Source organism: Pteronotus mesoamericanus, unplaced genomic scaffold (genome assembly GCF_021234165.1).
Source record: "Pteronotus mesoamericanus isolate MK-2021 breed Mesoamerican mustached bat unplaced genomic scaffold, CSHL_Meso_final contig_74, whole genome shotgun sequence".
Lineage (NCBI taxonomy): Eukaryota > Metazoa > Chordata > Mammalia > Chiroptera > Mormoopidae > Pteronotus > Pteronotus mesoamericanus.
This window is the reverse complement of record NW_026555247.1, coordinates 7,381,125-7,405,270: the sequence shown is the minus strand read 5'-3', so window position 1 is coordinate 7,405,270 and position 24,146 is coordinate 7,381,125. Positions and strand designations below refer to the sequence as shown.

At 40.2% G+C, this 24,146-nt stretch overlaps 1 protein-coding gene across 6 annotated transcripts in view; it reads left to right on the top strand.

Moving 5' to 3' along the window:
• Positions 1 to 24,146, top strand: part of OSBPL1A (oxysterol binding protein like 1A) — a 216,890-nt gene that overhangs the window by 179,885 nt on the left and 12,859 nt on the right. For all 6 annotated transcript variants that reach the window (XM_054583461.1, XM_054583460.1, XM_054583462.1 and 3 more), the window contains 4 exons: positions 5,254 to 5,329; positions 20,253 to 20,387; positions 21,621 to 21,718; positions 22,585 to 22,767. In XM_054583461.1, coding sequence (XP_054439436.1) covers positions 5,254 to 5,329; positions 20,253 to 20,387; positions 21,621 to 21,718; positions 22,585 to 22,767 — 492 coding nt within the window. The remainder of the gene's footprint in view (positions 1 to 5,253; positions 5,330 to 20,252; positions 20,388 to 21,620; positions 21,719 to 22,584; positions 22,768 to 24,146) is intronic.

Genomic DNA, 24,146 nt, shown 5'->3' with positions numbered 1-24,146 from the left:
CGCAAGACCCAGAAGAGCTCCTGTGGCCTCATGAAAATTAAGAAGCAGGCCTGAAAAGCACGAAACATCTCGTAGCTAATTCCAGCTGAAGGTTAATTTTACCTGCCTTTGTTGGATAATCCTTTCCCGATCTCTTTCAAAGCATCTCATGAGCAAACGGTGTTCTGTGTTTATCCTGCTAATGCACAGAGCAGGTGGAGCAGGAAGGCGGTGGCGGGGTCCAGGAGGCGACTGAGGGGACCTGCGCAGTTTACAGGGGTTTGACAGACTCTCAAGATGAGCCTTCAGTGTGGTTTCTGCCATGCAAAAACATCTTAAAGATTTGGGGCATAGTCACCCCCTGAACTTGCACAACTTTTGTTCAGAACAAAGGGGACTCTCTCTAGTACAGCATCTGTTAGGCACACTTCACAAATTAATTTGGTTCAGTCTGGGGTTTGTCGACAACACTGCGGGGCAGGGAATAAAGGTGGGCTAATGCGCGGAGCCTTGCATCACATAGAAAAAACAACTGTGGTGGGGCTCTTCATTAAAAAACCAGTTATTGTGCTGTTGTGTGGATGGTCATAGTGTCATCTGTATGGTTGAAAATAGAACCAGGACATATCGCTCTCAGTCCCTGGTACAGGGTGTTTTTTTCTCTGTGTAGAGGGGAAAAAAGGAAGCATAGAATTCAGGATAATGACTCTCAGATAAACTCCAAGGGAAGAGAATAATTTATCTTTAGTTTCAGCCTGAAAAGTCTGATTGCTGCTCTCCCCTGTTCTTATTTCTGCCGGGAATGACACTTCCTTCATCCAGATTCTATAGGGATTTTTCTTCCTCCTAGTGAGGGGAGTAAAATTATACAAGATACGAATACATCCTTTTCAGTATACATGATTTTTAAATATTTTATTCTACTACCTAATTTTTTTTTAATCTACTCCATTTTGCTCTTTAAAATAATACTGCAGAAGATGTAGCATTTGTTTGATGATGAGATTGTGGGCTGTTTTGTCTATGACTTTATTTTGGCAGGGTATTTTTGTTAATTCTTATTTTTTTATTTTTATTTTTAATGACCATTTACATTCAATATTATATTAGTTGCAGGTGTACAGCACAGTGGTTAGACAATCATATCCTTTACAAAGGGATCCCGCCGATATGTCCAGTACCTACCTGGGACCATACATGGTTATTGCAATATTGTTGACTGTATTCCCAACACTGTACTTTACATCCCCACGACCACTCTGTAAGGAACCAATCAGTACTTCTTAACCCCTTCACCTTTTTCAAGCCTCACCCCCCCACTCCCCTTGGCAACCCTCAGGCTGTTCTCTGGGCCAATGAGTCTGTTTCAGTTTTGTTTGTTCATTTATTTTGTTTTTTAGATTCCATCCACATGTAAGTGAAATCATGTAGTTTTCTTTCTCTAACTGATTTCAGTTAGTGCAACATCCTCTAGGTCCATCCATGCTGTTGCAAATGATAAGATATCTTTTTCTTCCTAATGGCTGAGTGATACTCCATTGTATAATTTTCTTACCCATTTGTCCATTGATGGGCGCTTGGGTTGCTTCCATATCTTGGCTATTGTAAATAATGCTACAATGAACATAGAATGGTATATATTCTTTCAAATTAATATTTCTGGGGGTTTTTGATATATACCTAGAAGTGGAATCGCTGGGTCATAAGGACAATTCCATTTTTAACTTTTTTTGAGGTAACTCCATACCGCTTCCCATGGTGGCTGCACCAGTCTGCCACCAGTAATGCACGAAGGTTCCCCTTTTCTACATCCTCCAGCATGTGTCATTTGTTGGTTTATTGATGATTCACACCATTCTGACAGGTGTGAAGTGGTAGCTCATTGTGGTTTTTTAAATTTGCATTTCTCTAATTCCCATTGACTTGAGACTCCTGTATTTGAGCAATTTTTTGCTCTTCTCCTACAATCCTAGACCAGTTCTATTCTTTTGTTTTCAGAACTAACAACAGAATTCTAATATCTGATACAAGTCACTAGCCACCTGTGGTTTCTGAGCACTTGAAATATAGTTAGTGTGACTGAGAAGCTGAATATTTAGTCTTAATTTTAACTAATATAAGTTTAAATTATAAAAATGAACTAGTATAAGATAGTTTTCCATTAAACATACACAACTAATTCACTTTGACTCAAAAATGTAGCTAAACTGAGATATGTTTTAAGTGTAGAATGCACACTTGTTTTGAAGACTTAGTATGGGAAAATATCTCAATACTTTTATACTGATTACATGTTGATATGCTAATATTTTGGCTATATTGGATTAAATAAAGTATATTATTAAAATTTACCTTGTTCCTTTTTACCTTTTTTTTTTTTAATGTAACCACTACAGAATTTAAGATTATCTATGAAGCTCTCATTGTATTTATATGGCAGGTTTCTCAACTTTGGCACTACCAGCTTTTGGGGGCTGGATTATTCTGTGTCACGGGGAGCTGTCTCGTTCACTGTAGGATGTTTAGCAAGATCGCTGGCCCTTGCTTATCTAGACCAACTTCCCATCCAGAGTGGGGATGTCTTTCTGGGTCATGACTGAAAGGGATCCTCCAACCTCTGTTTGAAACCTTTCCTTAATAAGAATTTCTTGTCTCCCATTTTTGGAATTAATTATAGGACAGGTCATTATGTTAATTGTCCTGTAACTTCCACCAGTGGTCCTGGTCCTAATCTCTTGAGTAGCACAGAATAAAGCAAAATCTTTACAAAAGAATTGTATGTGCTTAAAGGCCTAATAAGTTCCAAAGTCCATACAACAAATACTTAAACTCCTCCTTTGTGTTAGGCATTGTTCTAGGCAACAAAGATACAGCAGTGGATGAGACGTAAGTTCTCAGGGGGCTTGCATACTGTTTTGGGGGCATCCTCAGCAGATGCTCAAGAGTCTCTACAGCATGTTACATGTTAATTGGCACTGTATAGAAAAACAAAGCAGGCAAAGACACATAGTAAATGCTGGCGGTGGTGGTGGCAGTTATGGGGGTGCTATTACTCCAACACCCCTGGCCCCGTCCTCTCATACGCAAGACCTCTCTCATGCCCACTGTTCCCCAGACCTTTGGTTTCTTCAGTTTCTTCTAGACTGCACATTTCCTTCAGCCGTTGCTGGTTTTCCAGACACCTTCGCCTAGCCTCTGATAGGCCCCCCTGAGTAGGGGTGTTAAGGTTCCTTTTTTAAAGTGGCATGTGGCTCTGCATCCTGTCTCTGCTCTGACCACGGCAGAGCTGCCCTCGGGAATGTTCTGGCTGTTCTCTGTTTGGCAGTCTGAGATTGCACCTGCCTTTTTGGCAGCCTCATCATGCTATTGACTTAATCGGGGTCAACAACCCCGAGGCCATTTACTGTGCCGTGACTTCTGCATTGTGTACTTCTCCCCTCTGCTGGCATTTTTCTTGCTGCTCCTGATCAGTTGATCGCACATGACAAGGGTTTGGGTTTGGCTCTCGTGTCCTACGCAAGAGCACAGCGTGGGCTGTGTGATGGCCCTTCACCTTTCACTGTCCCTTCACTTCTGCTTTCTGGTTGTGTTCTGGAACAGATGATTACTGCTGCATGTAATCTGGTCTCCTTGCAAGCGAGTAATTACTACATTTTCATAAAAACACCACAGAGTTAAAATGAGTATAGGATATATTTGGCTGGCAATTCTGTGATGATTTCTAAATTGAGAATAAAAATAAAACTTGGATGTTTTTTCTGCTTTCTTGCTTCCATAATATTTCTTGCTTTTCTTGGCCTTCTGCTGTTCTTGCCTTTAATCAGGAAAGTAACATACATTTAATGTAACCATTTGTTTGGGGGCGAGGGTGGTGGGAATTACAGCCCCTCATTTAATCTTCACAAATCTTATTTGAGCTCATGACTTCCTAGGTATATGTTATATTTCTGACTGACTTTTATAGACAGCAGATGAAAAACTGAGTTCATATGCGTCTCTAAAACTGCATTACACATGCAAATGGTAGATAATGGCAGGGATTCTATCCCTGGGCACCTTTGTCCGTGTCGTAGAGATTGATAGTCCTGGATTGGGGAAAATGTGATTTAAATACCATCTGTGACCACTTATCCAGCAGATTGCTTAGATGACAGATCTGCCAAATGAGCAGTGTGTGTTCCCAAAAAAGAAAAAGCAATCAGAAGAATTTTACTGTGGAGGATTTAAAAATACTATTTATTTAAAACCTTAACATTTTATTAATTTCTATAACTCAGATTCACTCATTTAGTTTATAGGAGTTCTTTAGAAGGTATTTTTGCTTAATATTTTCTGTAATATCTTAGTTATATGGGTATATTTCAAATGGCAGCTGGAACCAGCCTCCCTTGCCGTAACCTAAAGTACAGTAAAGATGCATTCTTATAACGGAGTTTTAGAGAGCCGGTCTGGGTACCTCCCATGGCTCTGCTTGGTTGTGCTGCCCTTGTGGTCTGTGGAAGGTGGTTGGCTTCCCGCTGGTCCTACCCGGCCTGCAGATGCCTGAGCCCAGATACGCTGCTCATTCAAGCCATTGGCCCCCTGCTTCTGACAGCCACCGTCCTTCTGTCTACCTCCAAACTCCTGCAAAGGCTTTGAAAATGCTCCTTCTGTGGAGGTTGATTCGTAAAGGAGTTTTCCACTATATCTAAAGTTGCTAAATTTTGTTCAGTGCCAGGGTCTTTTGGAAAGTCCTAATGTTGTATGTGATATGGGGTCTAAATTTTGACTTTCCTAGTTTGTGTATGTTCCTGTTTAATTTCTGAAAAACATTAAACTAGGCTCCATCCTGGAGCCTAAAAAAAATGAAATAATTTATTAAGTATCACAATATGGTAGGTGTGTCTTGATAAAATAATTTATTAAGTATCAGAATATGGTAGGTGTGCCTTGAACCAAACAGGGTCAGAGGTGCCAGCACATGAAAGGACAGCATCCCTCTGAGGTGGTCCAAGTAGCTGGACACCGGCTGGGGAGAGCTGGGGGAACTCAGGTCCTTACTAAGAACATGCGGCCAGAATGGCTGCTGTGGAACTCCTCAGGAGTCACAATAGCAATGAACAGGCGTACAACCCCAGAGCGACCCTGTTTATCCTATCTGTGAGGCACATTTTTAAGGTACGTGCTTGCATGCCTGTGGCTTTCGTATTAATGACAATACCTTTTCCTTCCCAATGTCAATGACATTAAATTAAACCTTTATTTTTTCTTTTCTTTCTTTTTTTTTTTTTTTAGAACAAGCTTGCCCTCCCCTATGTTTTCCAGAAATGACTTCAGTATCTGGAGCATCCTCAGAAAATGTATTGGAATGGTAAATTAACTATCAATTTTATATATAACATTAAGCAGATATGTGGTAATTGTATATCCTCTAGAAGAGAATCTTAATGTTGACATAAAAATGATGCGCAGCAATGTTTATAGAAACTTTTGAGAATCAGAAATTGAGAAAAGTCTTGTATTAGGTTTTCCTGACAGAATGTGAACCACTCTTTATGCCATTTAACATGACTTTAATTGGACTTCTCATTGTAAGAAAACAGGAAAAGAAAATGATCTTTTCCTGTTGTCACATCACATTTGTATTTCCCATCCAATTGCCCAGGAATTCACTCAGAGTGAACAGACCCCCCCACAGTACAGAGTATAATTTCACTTAGACTTCTGCGCACAGAGCAAGTTTTTGCACTTTGAATTTGTAAGTGTGGTATATTACCCAAGAGATCCCTGGAATACATTTCTGCTTAGTTAGCTGTGCAGGTGGAGCTGATTTGAGGGGGGCAGGGCAGCAGATGGCAAGATTTACTATTATGTAAATCCTTGGATTCCCTCTAAAACGGTAGTCCACATTCAGTCCGTCAGGCCAGAATTCTGAGTCAAGTTCTCGTAATTCTCCTAGCATGACCTTTGACCAACTAGGATGATGAAAATTTAAAATTACCTAGGCATCCTGAGCTGTTAAAGAGTCTGCCTGCCTGTTACCTTTTTAAATTTACAATTTAGTATGCCACCTGGGATACTCCAAGAGCTTTCCTGCACTGAGAAGTACAGTCAGTCTAAACATTTTCATTCTGATACTAGAAATCCTTTCAACCAGTGCTGTGGGCACTTTGGCATTTTTCTAATGTCCCTGTTCTCTGCTTGGTATAATGTCATGTGAGACTTCCTAAAGGTAATTTCCAAGGAGTTAATCCTAGGAACATTCATTTTAAACAAGTGTTTTTCGATCCTACTGCGTGTAGTAGTAATTCAGCTGAACTCTGTAGCTGGATGATGTGGCCACTTGTGTCTGAGGGACCCGTGTGGGCTGCCATCCCTCCCAGAGTGGCCTCTCCTCCTGCGCATAATTAGGAAACTAGTATGTACCTTGTAGGTGCATTAAGAGATTAATAAAATAATTTATGTAAAATGTCTAGGATGGTCCCTGGTTTAACAGAATGCTGTGTTATCAACAGTTAATCACACCTGAGAATTAAAAGACCTAGGGCTCCAATCCTATTTCATTAAATGAAGATTCATCATGACAATCAAATATATATGTTCTTAAATAAGATGCTACCTATACATTCTAGTCTCTTGGAACTGAAATTTCCAGTACAAAAATTAGTATTTATTTATATTCCTCAGAGTTAGTATTTTCAAAGCCTTAGTAAACATATTTACTGTTGTGATCCAGGATCCAAGTACATATGTGCACTTACAGGAAAACCAGTTTCACAAAAGAATACCGATTGTTATAACAAATGATATTTTCTGTTGTATTAAATTAACGGTGATTCCAGTTAATTAACCTGTTTTGCAGCTTGCTAAGGGATGACACCCCACAGTGACTGTAGAATTGGAACCACATCTGTCTAAGGTTATGTGCACAGTAGAGTTTGTGTGAAAACCTCAGGTGTGATTTAGTCATTTTGGATATAGTGGGAAGTACTTGCTTTTGTCTGTCCCCTACCAGCTCTTATTTTACTGGGTGTCAGATTTAATGGACGTGTCATGAGTTTGTTCAGACTAATAACCAACAGTCTGTCCAGGTTATGTCTAATGCAAGCATCTGTCTCAGTGGAGACTACCCATTCTTTTAATAGATGGGAAATTGTTATGTTGGTTTGTACCTGTTGTTATACTTCGAGAGCTACTTTGTCTTTCTAGAAGAATGGTTTTACTTTCATTTTTAGGTGCAGAACTATTTGTGCACATAAATGCTTATGCTGAGTCATAAAACACAGCTAACAAAAGCAAAGGTATTTAGGTTGAAATGGTACTCCAGACTATTTTGAAGCCTATCTATAGAACTAACTGAATAAAATCACAGAGAAAGAGCTGCAGGGGAAATTATATTTTTGGAAAGTAGTCTCTGCTGAGGTTTTATAAGAGACTAATGTTCTAGAAGAATATTTATTAATGTGGATTGAAAGGAAGTTATCTTTTGGGAGTATTGTTGTTTGGACACTGTCTGTCATAGGATCTCCTGTCATAGGCAGCAGAAACACTCAAAGGTGTAAGTGCTAGTAATAGAAGAGACCTAAAGTGCAGAGTATCTTGAAAATGAATGGATATTAGAGAAAATTTTTAGAAGTAATTTTTAATATTGACCCTTCTAATACCAGCTTCCTTTCATTTGCTAAAAGAAAATAGGTCAAACCTAGATAATACTACTACTCACAGTTTTTTAAAAAATGTATTTTATTAATTATGCTATTACAGTTGTCCCAACTTTTCCCCTTTTTGCCTCCCTCTGCCTGGCACCCCCATTTCCTCTGGCAGTCCCCTTCCTTAGTTCATGTCCATGGGCCATGCATTATAAGTTCCTTGGCTACTCCATTTCCTATCCTGTTCTTAACATCCCTGCCTGTTCTGTACCTACGAATTTGTATTTCTTAACTCCTGCACCCGTTTCCCCATTTTTCCTCTTCCCCCTCCCAGCTGATAATCCTCTAAATGATCTCCATACCTATGACTCTGTGCCTGTTCTGCTTGTTTGCTTAGTTTGTTTTTTAGATTCAGTTGTTGATAGTTGTGCATTGGTTGCCATTTTAATGTTCACAGTTAATGATCTTCTTTTTCTTATATACTTCCCTGTAGCATTTCACATCATAATGGCTTGGTAATGATGAACTCCTGTAGTTTTACCTTGTTTGGGAAGCACTTTATCTGCCCTTCCAGTCTAAATTACAGCTTTGCTAGATAGAGGAATCTAGGTTGTAGGTCTTTGCTTTTCATGACTTTGAATACTTCTCGCCAGTCCCTTCTAGCCTGCAAAGTTTCTTTTGAGAAGTCAGCAGATAGCCTTATGGGAACTCCTTTGTAGGTAACTGTGTTTTTCTCTTGCTGCTTTTAAGATTCTCTCTTTATCTTTAACTTTTGGTATCATAATTATGATGTGTCTTGTGTGGTCCTCTTAGAGTCCATCTTGTATTGGACTGTCTATGCTTTGTAGACTTGTGTATCTATTTCCTTCGCCAAGTTAGGGAAATTTTCTTTCATTATTTTTTCAAATAAGTTTTCAATTTCTTGCTCTTCCTCTTCACTTTCTGGTACCCCTATGATTCAAGTGTTGGTATGTTTGGGGATGTCCCAGAGGCTCCTTAGTCTTTCCTCTTTTTTTTTAATCTTTTTTTCTTCCTGTTCTGATTGAACACTTTCATCATTTCTTTCTTATGTTTCAAATCGTTGATTTGATTCTCGGCTTCATTCCCTTCACTGTTGGTTCCTTGTGGATTTTTCTTTATTCCACTTCAGGTAACCAATGTTTTGAACTCTGCATCTGATAGGTTGCTTATCTCCATTTCATTTAGGTCTTTTTCTGAAGTTTTGTTCTGTTCTTTCATTTAGGCCATGTTTCTTTGTCTCCTCATTTTTGCAGCTCCCTGTGTTTGTTTCTGTGTATTAGGTAGAGCTGCTTTGACTCCAACTTAGTAGCGTGGCCCGTTGTAGAAAAGGCACCTGTAAATTGTGTGGAGTGGAGCCTTAAGTAGTCGCCAGGGTGGGGCAATCCTTTTCACCGCTTTGTGGCTGTGTGGGGGAAGGCTCAGAGAGGGGACAATGCTGCTGCCTGGCCTCTAGAGAGCGCCTGAGAGCAAGCTGTCTCCCCAGCACTCGCCCCCTTGCTAGTCACTTCACTTTCTCCCTTTGTCCTCCTGTGCCACTGGTACCCTTCCAGGCGTTGCCCTGTTACTGAATCCCAGAGGGGACTGGTCTGCGTGAGTCCAGAGACCATTGCATTACATTAAGTGGAGTTACATTAAGTGAAATAAAGAAAAATCCACAGGGAACCAACAGTGCAGGGAATGAAGCCAAGAATCAAACCAGTGATTTGGAACATAAGAAAGAAATGATGAAAGCATTCAATCAGAGCAACAGGAAAGAAAAAAATTCAAAAAAACGAGGACAGGCTTCAAGAGAAGTCTCTTGAAAATCCTGCAGTTTCTTCTGCTGCCCCAGCCTCCACTGGTTTTTGCAGCCAGAAGTTATGGGGAATTACCTTCCTGCCACTAGAACCCTGGCCCGGGTGCTGGGGTGTGGGGCTGGGATTGCTCACTCCCGAGACATCCCTCCTGGTTTTTATCTACCACATGTGAATGTGGCACTGCCCATTTTGCTGCCTCTCTGTGTCTCCGCCCTTCCTACCCGTCTGGGTGAACGTGGCTTCTTTAAATCCTTGGTTGTCCGTCTTCCATACAGCTCAATTTTCTGATGGATCTGGGTGAAATCTGTTTTGCAGTCTAGTTGTAATTTTTGCTGTAGTTGTGTGCAGAGGCAAAGCCAGTACTCATAGTTTTAATTGCCCTTAAATTTGAAGTGAGAGCACTTTGAAAAATCCCTTATTGCCCTTCCTATTAGAGTCAACAATCCAAACACTCCACTTCAGGTACTTTCTTTGTGGGTGAATCTTAGAAAAGTGAGGTACATCTTTTAGCTAGTGTACTTTTTTATGCCTTTGCAGTACCCGATACGAAACTTTTTCTAGCTTCGTATTCCTAGTGTCTTTATTTCATAATGTCTTAAAAGTAATGGAGGAAACCGGGTATTGACCCATAGCTTTTCATGGTACCTCTGTTGATGTGAGGAGCATGTCAGATCAGAGTGGAGAGGGAGCAGTCTTGCAGGTAAAGACTTCACAATTCTATATTGAACTAGAATCCAGTCCCAATTTATTCTGAAATTAGTACTTCTCCTTTATGATGACGTAGTTTGGTGGTATAGTATCATTATTCAAAACACATGACTTTTAAGAACTCACGATAGATGGCTATCTTGCCGGGTCTATTTTAGGTATAATTTCGTCATAATCAGAGCTCCTTCTCCAGGCATTTGTCGTCCTGGACCCCGGCTCTGCCGCACCTCCCAGCCATGCTCACCCGGCCCCCGCCCTCCACTTCCGCATACATGCACGCTTTACTTTGCTTTCTTCTAAGAAAAATGTAGAGATTTAGATTTCCAAAACTAAGGACACCCGCCCTGTTTTTCCTCCCAGTTTGTTTAGGACAAGATTGTGTTACCAACTCTTGGATTGTATTACATGAAATGAATACTTTACATAACTGCAATTCAATCCTAATCTCTCTATGATTGAAGCTTTTACTAAACAGATTCCCAGCTCAGAATTAATACTGATACTGGTTAGTAGTTTGAAACCTTTATTTCTTATTTCCTTACCCTTTTTCTTGAAGGACTCTAATCTCATAATCCCACTGTCCTATGTTTCCCCCACTTTCTTCCTCCTCATCTCTCTCATTCCTTTAGGATTTCTTAGCAAGACTCACCCAGAAGTTTGGCCACTTTGGAAACCAGGGCCAGCACCAGGGTGAGAGGAGCGAGGCGCCCAGGTGCAACGTGGACGTAGGCAGTTGCGCCCTGGGCCGTGCCGGCGGGGCCCGTGCTTGCTAAATGCCTTAGGGTCAGAGAATGTCGTACTGAATCACTATAGGACATGTAAAGGTCTTATACATTATAAGTACTGACTTTTTAATGTGAAAATGTTACCACTCTTTTAAAGATTTCTAGTGGAATCAAATACCAAAGAAATTTTAATACAAGTGCAAAACTGTTCTTTAAGAACTGAAAAGTTTAATTTGCTCCTTTAGCAGATATGTCCATTCTATGCTGGCTGTAGAATAATATCCTAACTTACTGTATTTTGCTGTGTATAATGCTCACTTTTTTTGCTGAAATTTTTGAGGAAAAAATAAAGATGTGCATTATACATGAGTAGTAGTACTAATTCCGTATCTGTGTAAATGTTTTCAATACTTTTATTTATGCTTATACTTTAGAAGTATAACTCTAGAAAGCAATAACAATATCTGTATTCAAAATAATACCTTGGAATATGGTAATCAGTTTTGTTTCTGAATATAAATTAAATAAAAAAATTGAAGTAAAAAATTAAAATGAAAAATTTTTTTACTGAAAGTTTGGCCCAAAAATGGGTGTGCATATTACATGGCAAAATATGGTAATTTTTTTCTTTGAAGGTCTTTTATTGATTACCCTATTATCCTTCACTATCACAAAAGTACATATAAAACTTAAAATTTTAAAATTTATATCCTGTGACCATAAGACCTTAGTAGTAAAAGTTTCTTTGCATCAAGTTATTCTTAAAACTATTACTATATGAGGGATCAAAATAACAAACCTTATGAAATTTATGAAAATATCAACGTAAAAGGTAAAATGGCCCTGGCCAGTGTGGCTCAGTTGGTTGGAGCGTTATCCAGTATAACAAAAGGTTTCAAGTTTGATTCCCAGTCAGGGCACATACCTAGGTTGCAGGTTTGATCCCCAGTTGGGGCGCATTCAGGAGGCAACCAATAGATGTATCTCTCTCACTTCAAGGTTCCCCACCTACCCCCTTCTGCCTCTCCCCCTTTGTTTTTTCTCTAAAAGCAATAAAAACTATGTCCCCTGGTGATGATTTTAAAAAATGGGTTGTTTTTTTTTTATTGGGTTCAGATATCTGAGAATGAATGTCACCTATTGATAAAATGAGACAGGATTTTCAGTAACTGTTATGTTCTTAATAGATTGAGGGATTTAAAAAGCTTGCTCACATTAATAGACAGATGGAAGTAGGAGTTTTGTGTTTTTATGTAGAAATGTTCAGTTCTTTGACTCTTTTCGAACTATATGCCAAAAGCAGATGATATATTATCAAAGATAATTTTTTATGATCTATAAGCTGACAAATTAATTAGGACTCCCTCAGTGTTATTGAAAACAGAAATTTAGAAAACCCTTGTTACCCAGTCCTAGGCTGTGCCCAGAGTTCCTTCCCATCCAGAATACCATCCACCGGGCAATGGATGTCCCTGGGGAATGTACCAGGACTCCCAGCTCCACTCATGCGCTGTTTCCTCTCATTCAGATATACCTTGCAGTGTTGAGAAGGGGTTGAGAAAATTGAAATAGCTTTCACTGAAAAATACCTTTGCCAATATAATATATTTCATGAAATGCTTTTATCTTAGCATGAGCTTTAAAATTTTCCCCCCCAAATTTCAGATTTAGTTCATTCACCTGATGCAGAATTCCTGGCACATAACCACAGGACCAGACCGCACCCAGATGTAACCCAGGTCGGCCGACTGTCAGGAGTGTGATGGTGTTTTTGGATTCAGATAAACACATTAGCGTATGTCACTATGACAACCGCCCCATTCTTGAATTCTAAATCTAAGATAGTAAAGATCTAGGTAAGGTTTGGAGCTTTGGCAATTTTGGTACACTATAAATACTGACCTGAGAGATGGGGGCAACAGAAGCAAAAAGTGGTTAAACAGAATTCAGCCTCTTACCACCGCGCTCTGCGATGACCTGAAATCAGGGTACGCCAACGTGGGAGAGACGGCTGGAAGGCCCTGTTTTTAACGTCAGGCCTTCCCCTCACTGGACCAAGAGAGCCACAGCGCCTTCGTAGGCCGTTAGTAGTGCCTTGGTTAAAGAGGCTTCACTGATGCTGGTACTGTATTTCTAAACCTCCCTTCGTTTGGTGCCCTGAAGATTTTTACACTTCAGGGCATGAATACTATACTATGATTCAGGATGGTGCAAGGTATTTTTTTTTTTAAGTGGTAGATGGGCATTTGTAAAAGGGGAAGTAGGAAAAGGAAGCATCGTGACACCTTCAGCGCATGCGCATTCTTGGGCTTGCCAGTTGCTAGGTAAGGGTGTTGCAGAACAGCAGCTGGGACCCAGCTGCCCGACGCCACCCTCTAGGCAAAGTTCCAGAGGCAAAGGCTTGGTGATAAAGGAAAGGAATCTTTATTGGAAAGCTTCACAATTTTGGAATAACAGCTTTCCACAGGCATTAGTCACTTAAACCTATCAATTAAAGGTAAAATCTTTAACTCTTTGGTTATAGCTTTAATCACTTAAGCGTTTCAATTAAGGCTAGACTCTTTAATACCTGAGTTCTCTTGTCATTCCCCATGTTAGTTTTTAATTATCTCATTTCTATAGGGTTAGTTTACAAAGTAAAACAACATAAGATACAAAAGCTACACAGTTTTGGAAGAATGGCAGGCTTCTGCCTCAAGAGCCTGTCCCCTCTGAAACACCCAAAGAAAAATAACCCTGCTACCCTCTGCCAGGCCAGCCCGATCCTAGGAGGTGCGGGAGTTCCTTCCCATCCAAAATACCACCTGTTGGGAAATCCAGGCAGCTGCAGCACAGTTGAGGCATCCTTGAGGGAGACAGCCCCAGAGCACTTCTTTGATGTCCAATTTTTCAGGTCTCGGGTGGCCTTCAGCTTCCCAGCCAGCCCTGTTCTAGGCTGTTTACCATTGCCTTGGGCAAACTCCTCCTATGGCGCCATCCTGCTTCTCCCCAGTGATCTGATCAGATCTCTGTGTCACGGACAGCGTGGAGGACGAGCACCTGGACGTCTGTTCCTTGAAGCATCTCTGCTCAGGAATCCACTCGACAGTATTTTTGTTTTTGTTTTGGTGGGGGTTTTTTAGATTTTATTTATTTATTTTTAGAGAGAAGGGAAGGGAGGGAGAAAGAGAGGGAGAGATACATCACTGTGTGGTTGCCTCTCGCACGCCCCTACTGGGGACCTGGTCTGCGACCCAGGCACGTGCCCTGACTGTGAATTGAACCAGCGACCCTTTGGTTCACAGGCCGGCATCAGTCCACCGAGCCCCACCAGCCAGGGCTACCGGACAGTCTGTGTGCCTTGAGTGAATGCAGTAGAGACTGTGATTCAGCCAGCTCCCAGCCAGGGCTACTAGTGGTGTCCTTCCACACTCCCAGCTGGCCGATGGCCCCCAGCAAGAGGGCTGGCCCTGCCTTCCAGGGGCTGAAAATACTCAGCTACTAGGCAGGAAGAATGAAAGGAATACCTCTTTGTTTACCTTCTTCCTCATAGTTTTGTGGGGTTTTTTCTTCTTTTCCTCCTTGTTTTTGTCACTGGCTGCGCCAAGGTGTCCATAATATGGTTCATTTCACACACAAACGCACATCCTTTTCTTGCTCCATAGTTCGTTCATTTCTGTGTCGGTATCTTCCACTCATACATACCCCTGTCTTGTTCCCCCTGGGCTGGTCTGAGGGAGCTGTGCAACTGTGGTGTGACCAAGAGCAGAAGGCACGAGGGCCTCTTCAAACGGCTCTCCTAGAATGGTCCCAGGAGGGCTGTCTTGTGATGTCTTAGTGTGACTGCTTTAGACAGAATCAGTGGTACTCAGATGGCAAGAACGTCTTATGCCATGATAAACTAGTTGATGATAGACATCTTGTGAAAAGGGAGCACAGTGAGTAGCACAAGGTAAGAAAGAGACCTTTATTAACCTCTTGAGGCTCTTAAATGTAAGAAGGATGACTTTCTACATACATGCTAGCTGTGGCATGTGGCGGAGTCATAGAGAAAGGATTCCCTGCCAACTTCACTCTCTGGAAGACACATCCAAGGAACAGAGCCAGCACTTTACCATCAGTGAAGAGCCTAGAAGCCTCCTTAGCGCTTGGGTCACGCACCTGGGTGAGGACGCTGCCCTCGGGCTGGCTGCGGAGCAGACAGATGTAGCCTAAGACCCAGGCTGAATTTCTCTCTATAACCCAGATCTTAAATATGCACACATTTGGGCATTGCGATGCTAGACTTTACATATATAAAATATTTTCCATTTCTGTTGAGATCAAACTTGGCCTTACCTTTTGTTTCTGTAGTGCTTAAGTGATGAAGCAGCTCGCTCTCTGAGACTCTCTCCCTCTCTCCCTCTCTCTCTTTTGGTCCTCTCAGTTTATCAGCTGATGAGCAGTCACAATTAAGAGTTGCTTCAGTTTCATCATTGGTTGCTATTAATTTGCATAGATAAATTTAAACTTTGCTTTTAGCTGGGTCATGAGGTAGAATTGCCTGGCATCAATATTTAATCTTCCAGCTGCCTGAAGCTCTCAGTGATAAAAAGTATTCTAGCTAATGTTTCCTCCTGAAACTTGACCTTCATAAGGTACATTGTTACTTTTCCTATTGAAGTATATGCAATACTAATTAGTTGTGTGCAACATCTAGTGAATGCAATACCAAAGCTCATTCTATAGGAAGTTTTATTAAAAAAAAGGTATTTTCATGAATTTCCAAGAGGGAACAAAATATAGTTAGTGTCACTGAGTTTTTCATTACATATCCAGGGAACTGTAGTTTTTTTAATTAAAATAATTGTAAGATTATTTAAAAATAATTACAGACTAATAGAAGAAATCAGATTGCAAGTCCATTGCTATTTTTTTAAATAGTGCATTATACTTTTCTGCAAGGTCGAAATGTTTTTTTTCTGGCAACCTGGATTTATGTGCATATGTTCGCTCAGGTCTTTTTCTTTCCCTCCCACTCCTTCGTTATTTCGCCCAGGTGCCTGCCACTACCTTTCCCTGCATGCTTACATTATGAGTTACCAAAAGAAAGAGAGAGGTGTTTAAATTATTCTAGATTTCAAAATTGGATTTAAAAAACCTTTTAGAATTTTAGGAGCTTTCCAAATGATTAAAGACTAATCTACCCATAGAAGTGATGGTCCTTCATGCCTTGGTCTCCAGAGTTTATACCACACTCTTCATTGCTTTGCTGACTGAAGTCATGTCTAGCTAGAGGGCTAGTAGGTGCTTTCCTTTCCCATTCTGCCTATGTCATATATTTTCCCAGCAACATATGTGTGAAGAAATAGCAACATACACAGAGTTGCTTTAAAGTTGAAAGATTAAGTCCCTAGGCCAGGATTCCCGTCCAATCCTCCACAGTTAGGGAAGGGATAAAATGCTACGTCATGCCCGACATATTTCTCATTCCCTCAGTGAGCACTTTATGGTCTTTGTAATATTTTTTAGGAAAAAAATATCCAGAAACAAATTTATAGATCATGTTCTTCGTTTCTTTAATAAATGAATCCTTTGCATTTCTTTAAAATAATCTCACCATTACTGTGCTCAACAAAGTGAAATGTGGAGTACAAGATGAGCTGAGCCAGAAGCAGCAGAGTTTGTCACGTAGTACTCAGGATAGGCTCTCGTCACCCCTGCTGTGGTCTTGGTGATTGTCTGGGACAGCCAGCCAGCCAGCAGTGAGAACGTGCCAGCAGGACCTGCAGCGACCCCTCCTGGCCAGGGCTCCAGGAGGAGCAGTGTCCTGTCCTTCACTCCCTTACCCTTAAAGCAGGAACTCGAAAGCCAGGCTGCTCTAAGCAGTTTATAGTTCAGCTGCCCAGGCAGCAGGGTGAAGTACCCCAACCTTTGAGGCCACGCTGCCTCTGTGCAGTTTTGGAGAACTTGGCACTCTTCCCGTACTGTTAATAATAATGAGGAGGATCGCTAACCCTATTGCCTGGCACTATTCTACGTGTTTTTATATGAATTAATCTAATATTTACAAGCCCTGTGAAGGTACATAATGAAATCCACATTTGGGGGGAAGCTGAGGGACTTACCTATGACCACACAAGCAGTCGACACTGAGGGGCATTTGGTCTCAGAGCCCATTCCTTTTTCTTTAAAAAAAAAAAAATTGGTAAATAGAGTAAATTATATTAAATTGGCTATCTTACCTGTTTTTTTAGAACACGGTTCGGTGGCATCAGATACATTAACACTGTGCTGCTGTCACCACCAGCTTCCCACAGAAGTCTTTTCATCTTGCAGAACTGGGAGTCAGTACCCGTTAACCACTGACTCCCCGTTCCCCTGCCCCTGGCTCCCACCCTTCCACTTTCTGTCCACCACTTACTCTTTTAACCCAAATGCTTTACTGTCCTTGGAATTTAGGACTGGACTAGCCTGAAGGTATTTTGTTGATCCACTTTTTCTATCATGCCACTTACACTTTGCTTTTCTCTTGTATGCTTTATGGTTAGCATAATGTAAATATCCTTTCCTTTTACTAGGTTAGAAGTACTGGATTTTGAAATAATATCTCTTGTTTTTCCCCTATGGAAGATCAATAAATATTCATGTTAGGAAATTTGGAAAATACAGAAAAGCATAAAGAAGATATTTAAGATTACCTGTACCGCTACCTCCTAGAGACAACAACTGTTAACTTTTTGGTGCTATGAACTTTCTAATTTTTTTTATGTCTATAAATAATACTTTTTCACATTTTGCTGTGTGAACTGTTGTGACTCATTAAACAAGATGGTTTTGCCTTCAAGGAGCTTGCGTTCCAATGAAGGAGGCAGGAAAATGCAATTCATTGTGATAAATGCTTGAACAGGAATAAACTCTGTGGGCATTGGGAATACGTAGGAGCATCTGGGGCGGGGGGTGCTAGCAATGTGCCCCTCTCCCCCTGAGTGATGAGGATACAGGCAGATGATGCAGGGACTGTATGCCTCCCTTCAGGAATTGTATTACTGTATAGCTAGCAGGATAAGCTGGTCATGACACAACAGCAGGTGACATAATCTAATGTATAATCAAATGCTAAGTTGTGTGATACAGATCCTGGAACTCCAGGAGCTGGAGGCGGCAAGGTATCAGTGGAATAATGCTGCAGAGAGCATGGTAGTATGATATTTCTTTGAGGTAATGGTTTCCTCTCCTTTGAATATATACTCAAAAGTGGGATTGCTGGATCGTATGATAGTTTTATTTTTAATTTTTTGAGGAAACTCCAAGTTGTCCTCCATAGTGGCTGTGTGAGTTTACATAACCACCTGCAGTGCACAAGGGTTTCCTTTTCTCCACCTTCTTGCCAGCATTTATCCCTCGTCTTTTTGATCATAGCCATCCTAACACATCTTACTGTGGTTTGCATTTCCCTGATCATTTGTGATGTTGAGCAGCTTTTTACATACCTCTGTATGTCTTTGGAAAAACATCTATTCAGTTTCTCTGCCAATGTTTTAATTGTCTGTTTGTTTTTCTGCTGTTGAGTTGTGTGAGTTCTTTATATTTTTTTATATTAATCCTTTATCAGATATATAATATATAAATATTTTTTTCCATTCAGTAGATTGCCTCTTCATTTTGTTGATAATTTCCTTTGCTGTGCATGAGCTTTTTGTTTAATGTAGTTCCACTAGGTTATTTTTTATTTTGTTGCCTTCATTTTTGGTCTCAAATCCAAAAAATTATCAGCAAGACCAATGTGTTTTCTTCTTGGAGTTTTATAGTGTCAGTTATTATGTTAAAAGTCTTTAAATCCATTTTGAATTGGTTTTTATGTATGGTGTAAAAATAGGGAAACAGTTTCTTTCCTTTGCATGTGTTTGTCCAGTTTGTTCAATACCATTTATCGTAGAGACTCTTCTTCCCCCATTGTATGTTCTTGGCTTCATTGTCCAAAACTAATTGACCGTACATCCTCGGATTTATTTCTGTGCTTTCTATTCTATTCCACTCATCTGTGTATCTGTTTTTATGCCTATAGCATACTGTTTTGATTACTGGTGCTTTGTAATAAAGTTTGAAATTAGGAAATGTGATACCTTCAGCTTTGTTCTTTTTCCTTGATTGCTTTGGCTATTCAGGATCTTCTGTGGTTCCATAGAAATTTTAGTTATTTTTTCTCTTTCTGTGAAAAATTACAATTTAGATAGGGGTTGCATCATATCTATAAATCACTTTGGATAGTATGGACATTTTAACAATACTAATTTTTCCAACCCATTACCACAGAATATCTTTCCACATCTTTCTGTCTTCTGCAATTTCTTTTATTAATGTCTTACAGTTTTCAATGCTTAAATCTTTTGCCTCCTTGGGTAAATTTATTCATGAGTATTTTATTTTTGAAAATATTGTAATTAGGATTATTTTCTTTGTTTTGCTTTCTGGTAGCTTGTTATTCATGTATGGAAATGTAGCAGATCTTTGCATATTAATTTTTGTAACTTGCAACTTTATTGAATTTGTTTATTAGTTCAAACCATTTTTTTTGACGGAGTCTTTAGGGTTCTCCATATATAATAGCATGTCTTCTGCAAACAGTGACAGTTTTATTTCTTCCTTTCCAATTTGGTTACCTTTGATTTCTTTTCCATGCCTAATTATTCTGACTAGAACTTTCAGTATTATATTACGAAAAGTGGTGAGAGTGGACAACTTTGTCTTGTTTCTGATCTTAGAAGAAGAACTTTCAGCATTTCATCATTGAATATGATGTTAACTGTGGGCTTGTTATATATGGCTTTTATTATGTTGAGGTGCATTCCCTCTATACCTGATTTTTTTAAGGTTTTTATTATGAAAATATGTTGAATTTTGTCAGATGCTTTTTTATGTCTACTTAAATGATCATATTATTTTAAATCTGCATTTCGTTAATGTGGTGCGTCACATTGATTGATTTGCAGGTGTTGAACCATCCTCACATCCCTGGCATAAATCCCGCTTGATCATGGTGCATGATCCTTTTGAGAGACTGCTGATTTCAGTTTGCTAACATTTTGTTGAGGATTTTTGCATGTATCTTGATCAGGGATCTTTGCTTTTTATGTCTTTCACCTTTAGAGCCCATTTCCTAATTCCGATCTAGAGCAGATGTATCAATAGTCATCATCTCATGTCCACCACTAGGTTGCGAGCTCCTTAGGTAACCTCTGTGTTTCCTTCAAGGCCTACAACAATACACTGCGTACTGTCAGGTGCTCTGGAAAGATTTGTAAAATTGCACTTACATTAAATTTCATGAGTTGCTATTTTCTGTGACTTCCTTTCTAGGATTATGTTATGTAAGGATAGGAGTGGTTAAATTTGCTGCATATATAGGACATAACTATTTTCTTTTTGTTAAATAGGAACTATCCAAGATTACGATGCCAGTCATATTTAATGAGCCTTTGAGCTTCCTACAGCGACTCACTGAATATATGGAGCATACATACCTCATCCACAAGGCCAGTTCGCTTTCTGATCCTGTGGAAAGGATGCAGGTGTGTGTAAAACAAGCGCTGGAAAAGGTTTAATTCTTAGAGGCTTCTCTTCCACTCTCACCCTCCTAGTCCCCCACCCCAAACACACTGACACAGAATAGGTTTTAAGTCCAATATGAGGTTGGGGAGCGTAATTAAAATACAGTCGGCATGTTTGGAGCGTCCTCTGCACTCCCCTGCGCTGCTCTCCCCTAGCCAGAGTTCCCCTGTAGTGGAAGGACGGAGAGAGCTGCAGGAGGGGCGGAAGGTGGTCCGTAGCCAAGCCTGGATGTTGGTGAGCTACTTCTGAGTCTTCGTTTTAGCAAGAAGCATTGTGTCGGGGAGAAACTCATCGTTTCTCCTTTCAGACTTTCTCGGAATTCTAAAAGGGAATGAATGCACACACATGCACACACAAATACGTACATGTGTGCTTATGTGTATATAAACATGCACACACTGCTCTAGGTTAAAACAAAAGGCAACAAGGAATTGCACTTTTTAATTTTCTTTTAAATAGAAGATGTTTATGTGATTTATGCGGAAGGACTGGATACAGGAGAATATAGCAGATACATTGTTCTGCTTCATACAAAGCAAGAACATTCTAAATGGAATCTCCTGGTTCTTTCATTTAATATAAATCAGCTTTTTCTAACCTCATTGGGCTTGACATCAATTTGTTTACTTTTATCTTCTCTCTTATCCTAAAAGTATGGTACTGTTTAGAAATTTTGAAGAAATTAAAAGTAATTTGGAGTTTGAGCCCTGGCTGGCGTATCAGTGGACTGAGCACTGGCCAACAAACCAAACGGTTTTCTCTTTGAGGTTCGATTCCCAGTCAGGGCACATGCCTGGGTTGTAGGCCAGATCCCCCGTTAGGGGCATGTGAGAGGCAACTGATCGCACATCGACATTTCTCTCCTTCTCTTTCTCCCTCCGTTGCCCCCTCTCTAAAAATAAGTAAATAAAGCAATTTGGGGTTTGAGAGTTCTTTAAACACCCTTGAGGGAATTTGTCGCACCCTGAGGGTGTTCCGAAAGCACAGTTGGAAGTGACACTCCAGAAAGAGACTCTGAGTAATTTCCATTCTGAATATCCATGTTGCTAGAGCCATTTGAATATAAAAATTCAAAATAATTAAACCCCTCAAAATAATTTTATAATTTACTGTCTTAAGCAGAATTTCAGTTCCTGAAAGGAGGAGGAGCAGGCTAGGCTATTTTTCACTTCTCCTAATGCCCCTTCCCACAGTGTGTAGCTGCATTTGCCGTATCTGCTGTTGCTTCTCAGTGGGAACGCACTGGAAAGCCCTTCAACCCGCTGCTGGGAGAGACTTACGAGTTAGTCCGGTAAGATCTTTCACTCTATTGCAGATGAATTGTTGAATTTGCATGATTCATATAGCCTTTAAAATGAAAGAGAAAAATACATGTTTTGAGCATCACCAACAACAATTTTGTGAGACTGGAGCAAGTTAATGATTTTGATATTTGTTTCTATGCTACTTACTATTTTAGAGACCATGTGAAAAATATGAAAACAAATGTAAATGTACCATTATAAAAAGTAATTAGAATATCATTATTCTTGACCATGTGGGGTTATCGTCCTGCTCTTATGTTTATCACAAGATATGACTGGGTTTTTTTAACAACCATATCAAATATATCAGTATAAATTTACACTGTTGCCATGAAGGCAGTGGACGCGCCCGCACCCGTAGCTCTGCCTGCTTGCTATAGCCTGCTTCTTGTCTATACGCAGTTAGGGAAGTCATTTGGCTTCAGTTTTTGTGAATATTCCACTTTTTTGCACAAGTTTTGACCTCATTTATTCTCTGGAGATTTGAAAGTGGACTCACTAGACTCCTCTCTCAGTAAAAACAGAATGGTAAGTTTTAAATTTACATGGCTAATATTATCTATTTGTGCAACTCACCTAAATTCATATGGGTGTTCTTTATTTTAATATGTTTAAATAGTTAGAATTATAATAACATTGGATTTAGTAGTTTGGGGTGCATTTGTACAGTTTCTAATATAGCAAGGTGTTCTTTCATCAAGATAACAAAGACTTGTTTACTTTGTTGAGCATGTTTAATACTTTTTGACTGAAATGACAATAAGATACACATTCGATGATAGGAATTCATTACAATGTTTTTTTGTGGGTTTTTTGTTTGTTTGTTTGTTTTTTGTTTGTTTTAAATCTTCAGAGAAGACCTTGGTTTCAGACTCATCTCCGAGCAGGTCAGCCATCACCCACCCATTAGTGCATTTCATGCTGAAGGATTAAACAATGATTTCATCTTTCATGGCTCAATCTATCCCAAACTGAAGTTCTGGGGGAAGAGTGTAGAAGCAGAACCCAAAGGAACCATCACCTTGGAGCTGCTTGAGTAAGTTGGAATCAGGCCCTTTGTATACACATGTACACATAAGTATATGTGTTTGCGCCCAGACCTGATCTTGTTCAAAAGCTGGAGATAAAGAAACAGCTCTTATAAAGCATCAGTTATTTAACTTCATGTAAAAGAATCTAAGAAACACGGTGATAGCCCTTGTTAATCAGTCTGAGTGTATTTTAACTCAATGTTTGACTGTCGTGTTTGGATCTCTTTTAAGGTAGATGGAGTTGATCACTTCATGGCAGCTCTTGGGAAACAAGCTTTCTGTATATCAATGGCAATAATGTTTTATTTAACCATCTATCAAAATGAATTCACTTTGTCAATTATTGAAGTAACAATTGTGTGTCATGTCTTAGACATGAGGTAAGTTGGAAGTTCTCTTCCAACAGAAAAAAAGATTAGCTTTACATTTCAAAGGTAGTCTCAGTTGTAGTTATCTACGCTAAGCCCATGTTAGCCTTTCTTTCCTACTGTTTACTAAAGACCTGGACAGATGACATAAAGCAACTGTCCAAGGACCCTGGCAAGTAAATGATAGCAGATTGATTGGGGAGAGAAATAAAAACCCAAAACCGATACGGCAGTGAGCATGTTGGTTTTCTCCCCGCCCCCCGTCCTGGCTTGGAGTCAGAGGAGCCCAAATCCCAAACCTGGGCAGTGCAGGCAGGTAGGAAAGTTCCAGGACAGACCCTCTCTTTCTGGTGAGAAGGTCTGGAAAGATATCTTTGTAGAATTTAGGGAATGAGGAAAACCCTTTTTCCTCTTCTCTCCCTGCCTTACCCCTAAGCAGACTCTAGGGCCCGCAGCTATATTCCCATAGTGGCAGCGGCAGCAGCACCCACACAGACCTAACGCTCAGAAAAAGTCTTTCCCCTTGGCCAGAGGAACTGGATAAAGAGACTCTGTGGTTCAGGGAGTGAGAGGAGAATCCCTGCTCCTTTTTTTCCCTCTTTTTTCTCACCTCTTTGCCCCAGAGGAAGACCCAGCTGTGGAAAGTGCAGTACAGCACAGAATGGCTAAAACCCCTTTGCTGGCCAAAGGCCAGAGGACAGAGCCCTCTGGTGTCTGAGAGTGTGGGGAAAATCGAGCTCAAGAAAGGGATTCCATGAAGCTATGTTTGAATTTGTAAGATCATCCTCGTGCTTGTGCGTTGAAACGATATGAAATGGGACACCAAAGGCCTTGAGATCAGAACTGTCATGTGGACCGATGTCCAGGTCCCCAGATGACTGTGGAGGGATGGATCTGAATAGCACTAAAAAGGCTTTGAAACTTAAATTGGCACTAGAATCAGAGGCCACAGAAAGTGGGTTAGGACTTACAGTCTGAAACTATAGTAATTGCCTACTAAAACAAAACTCTCAATA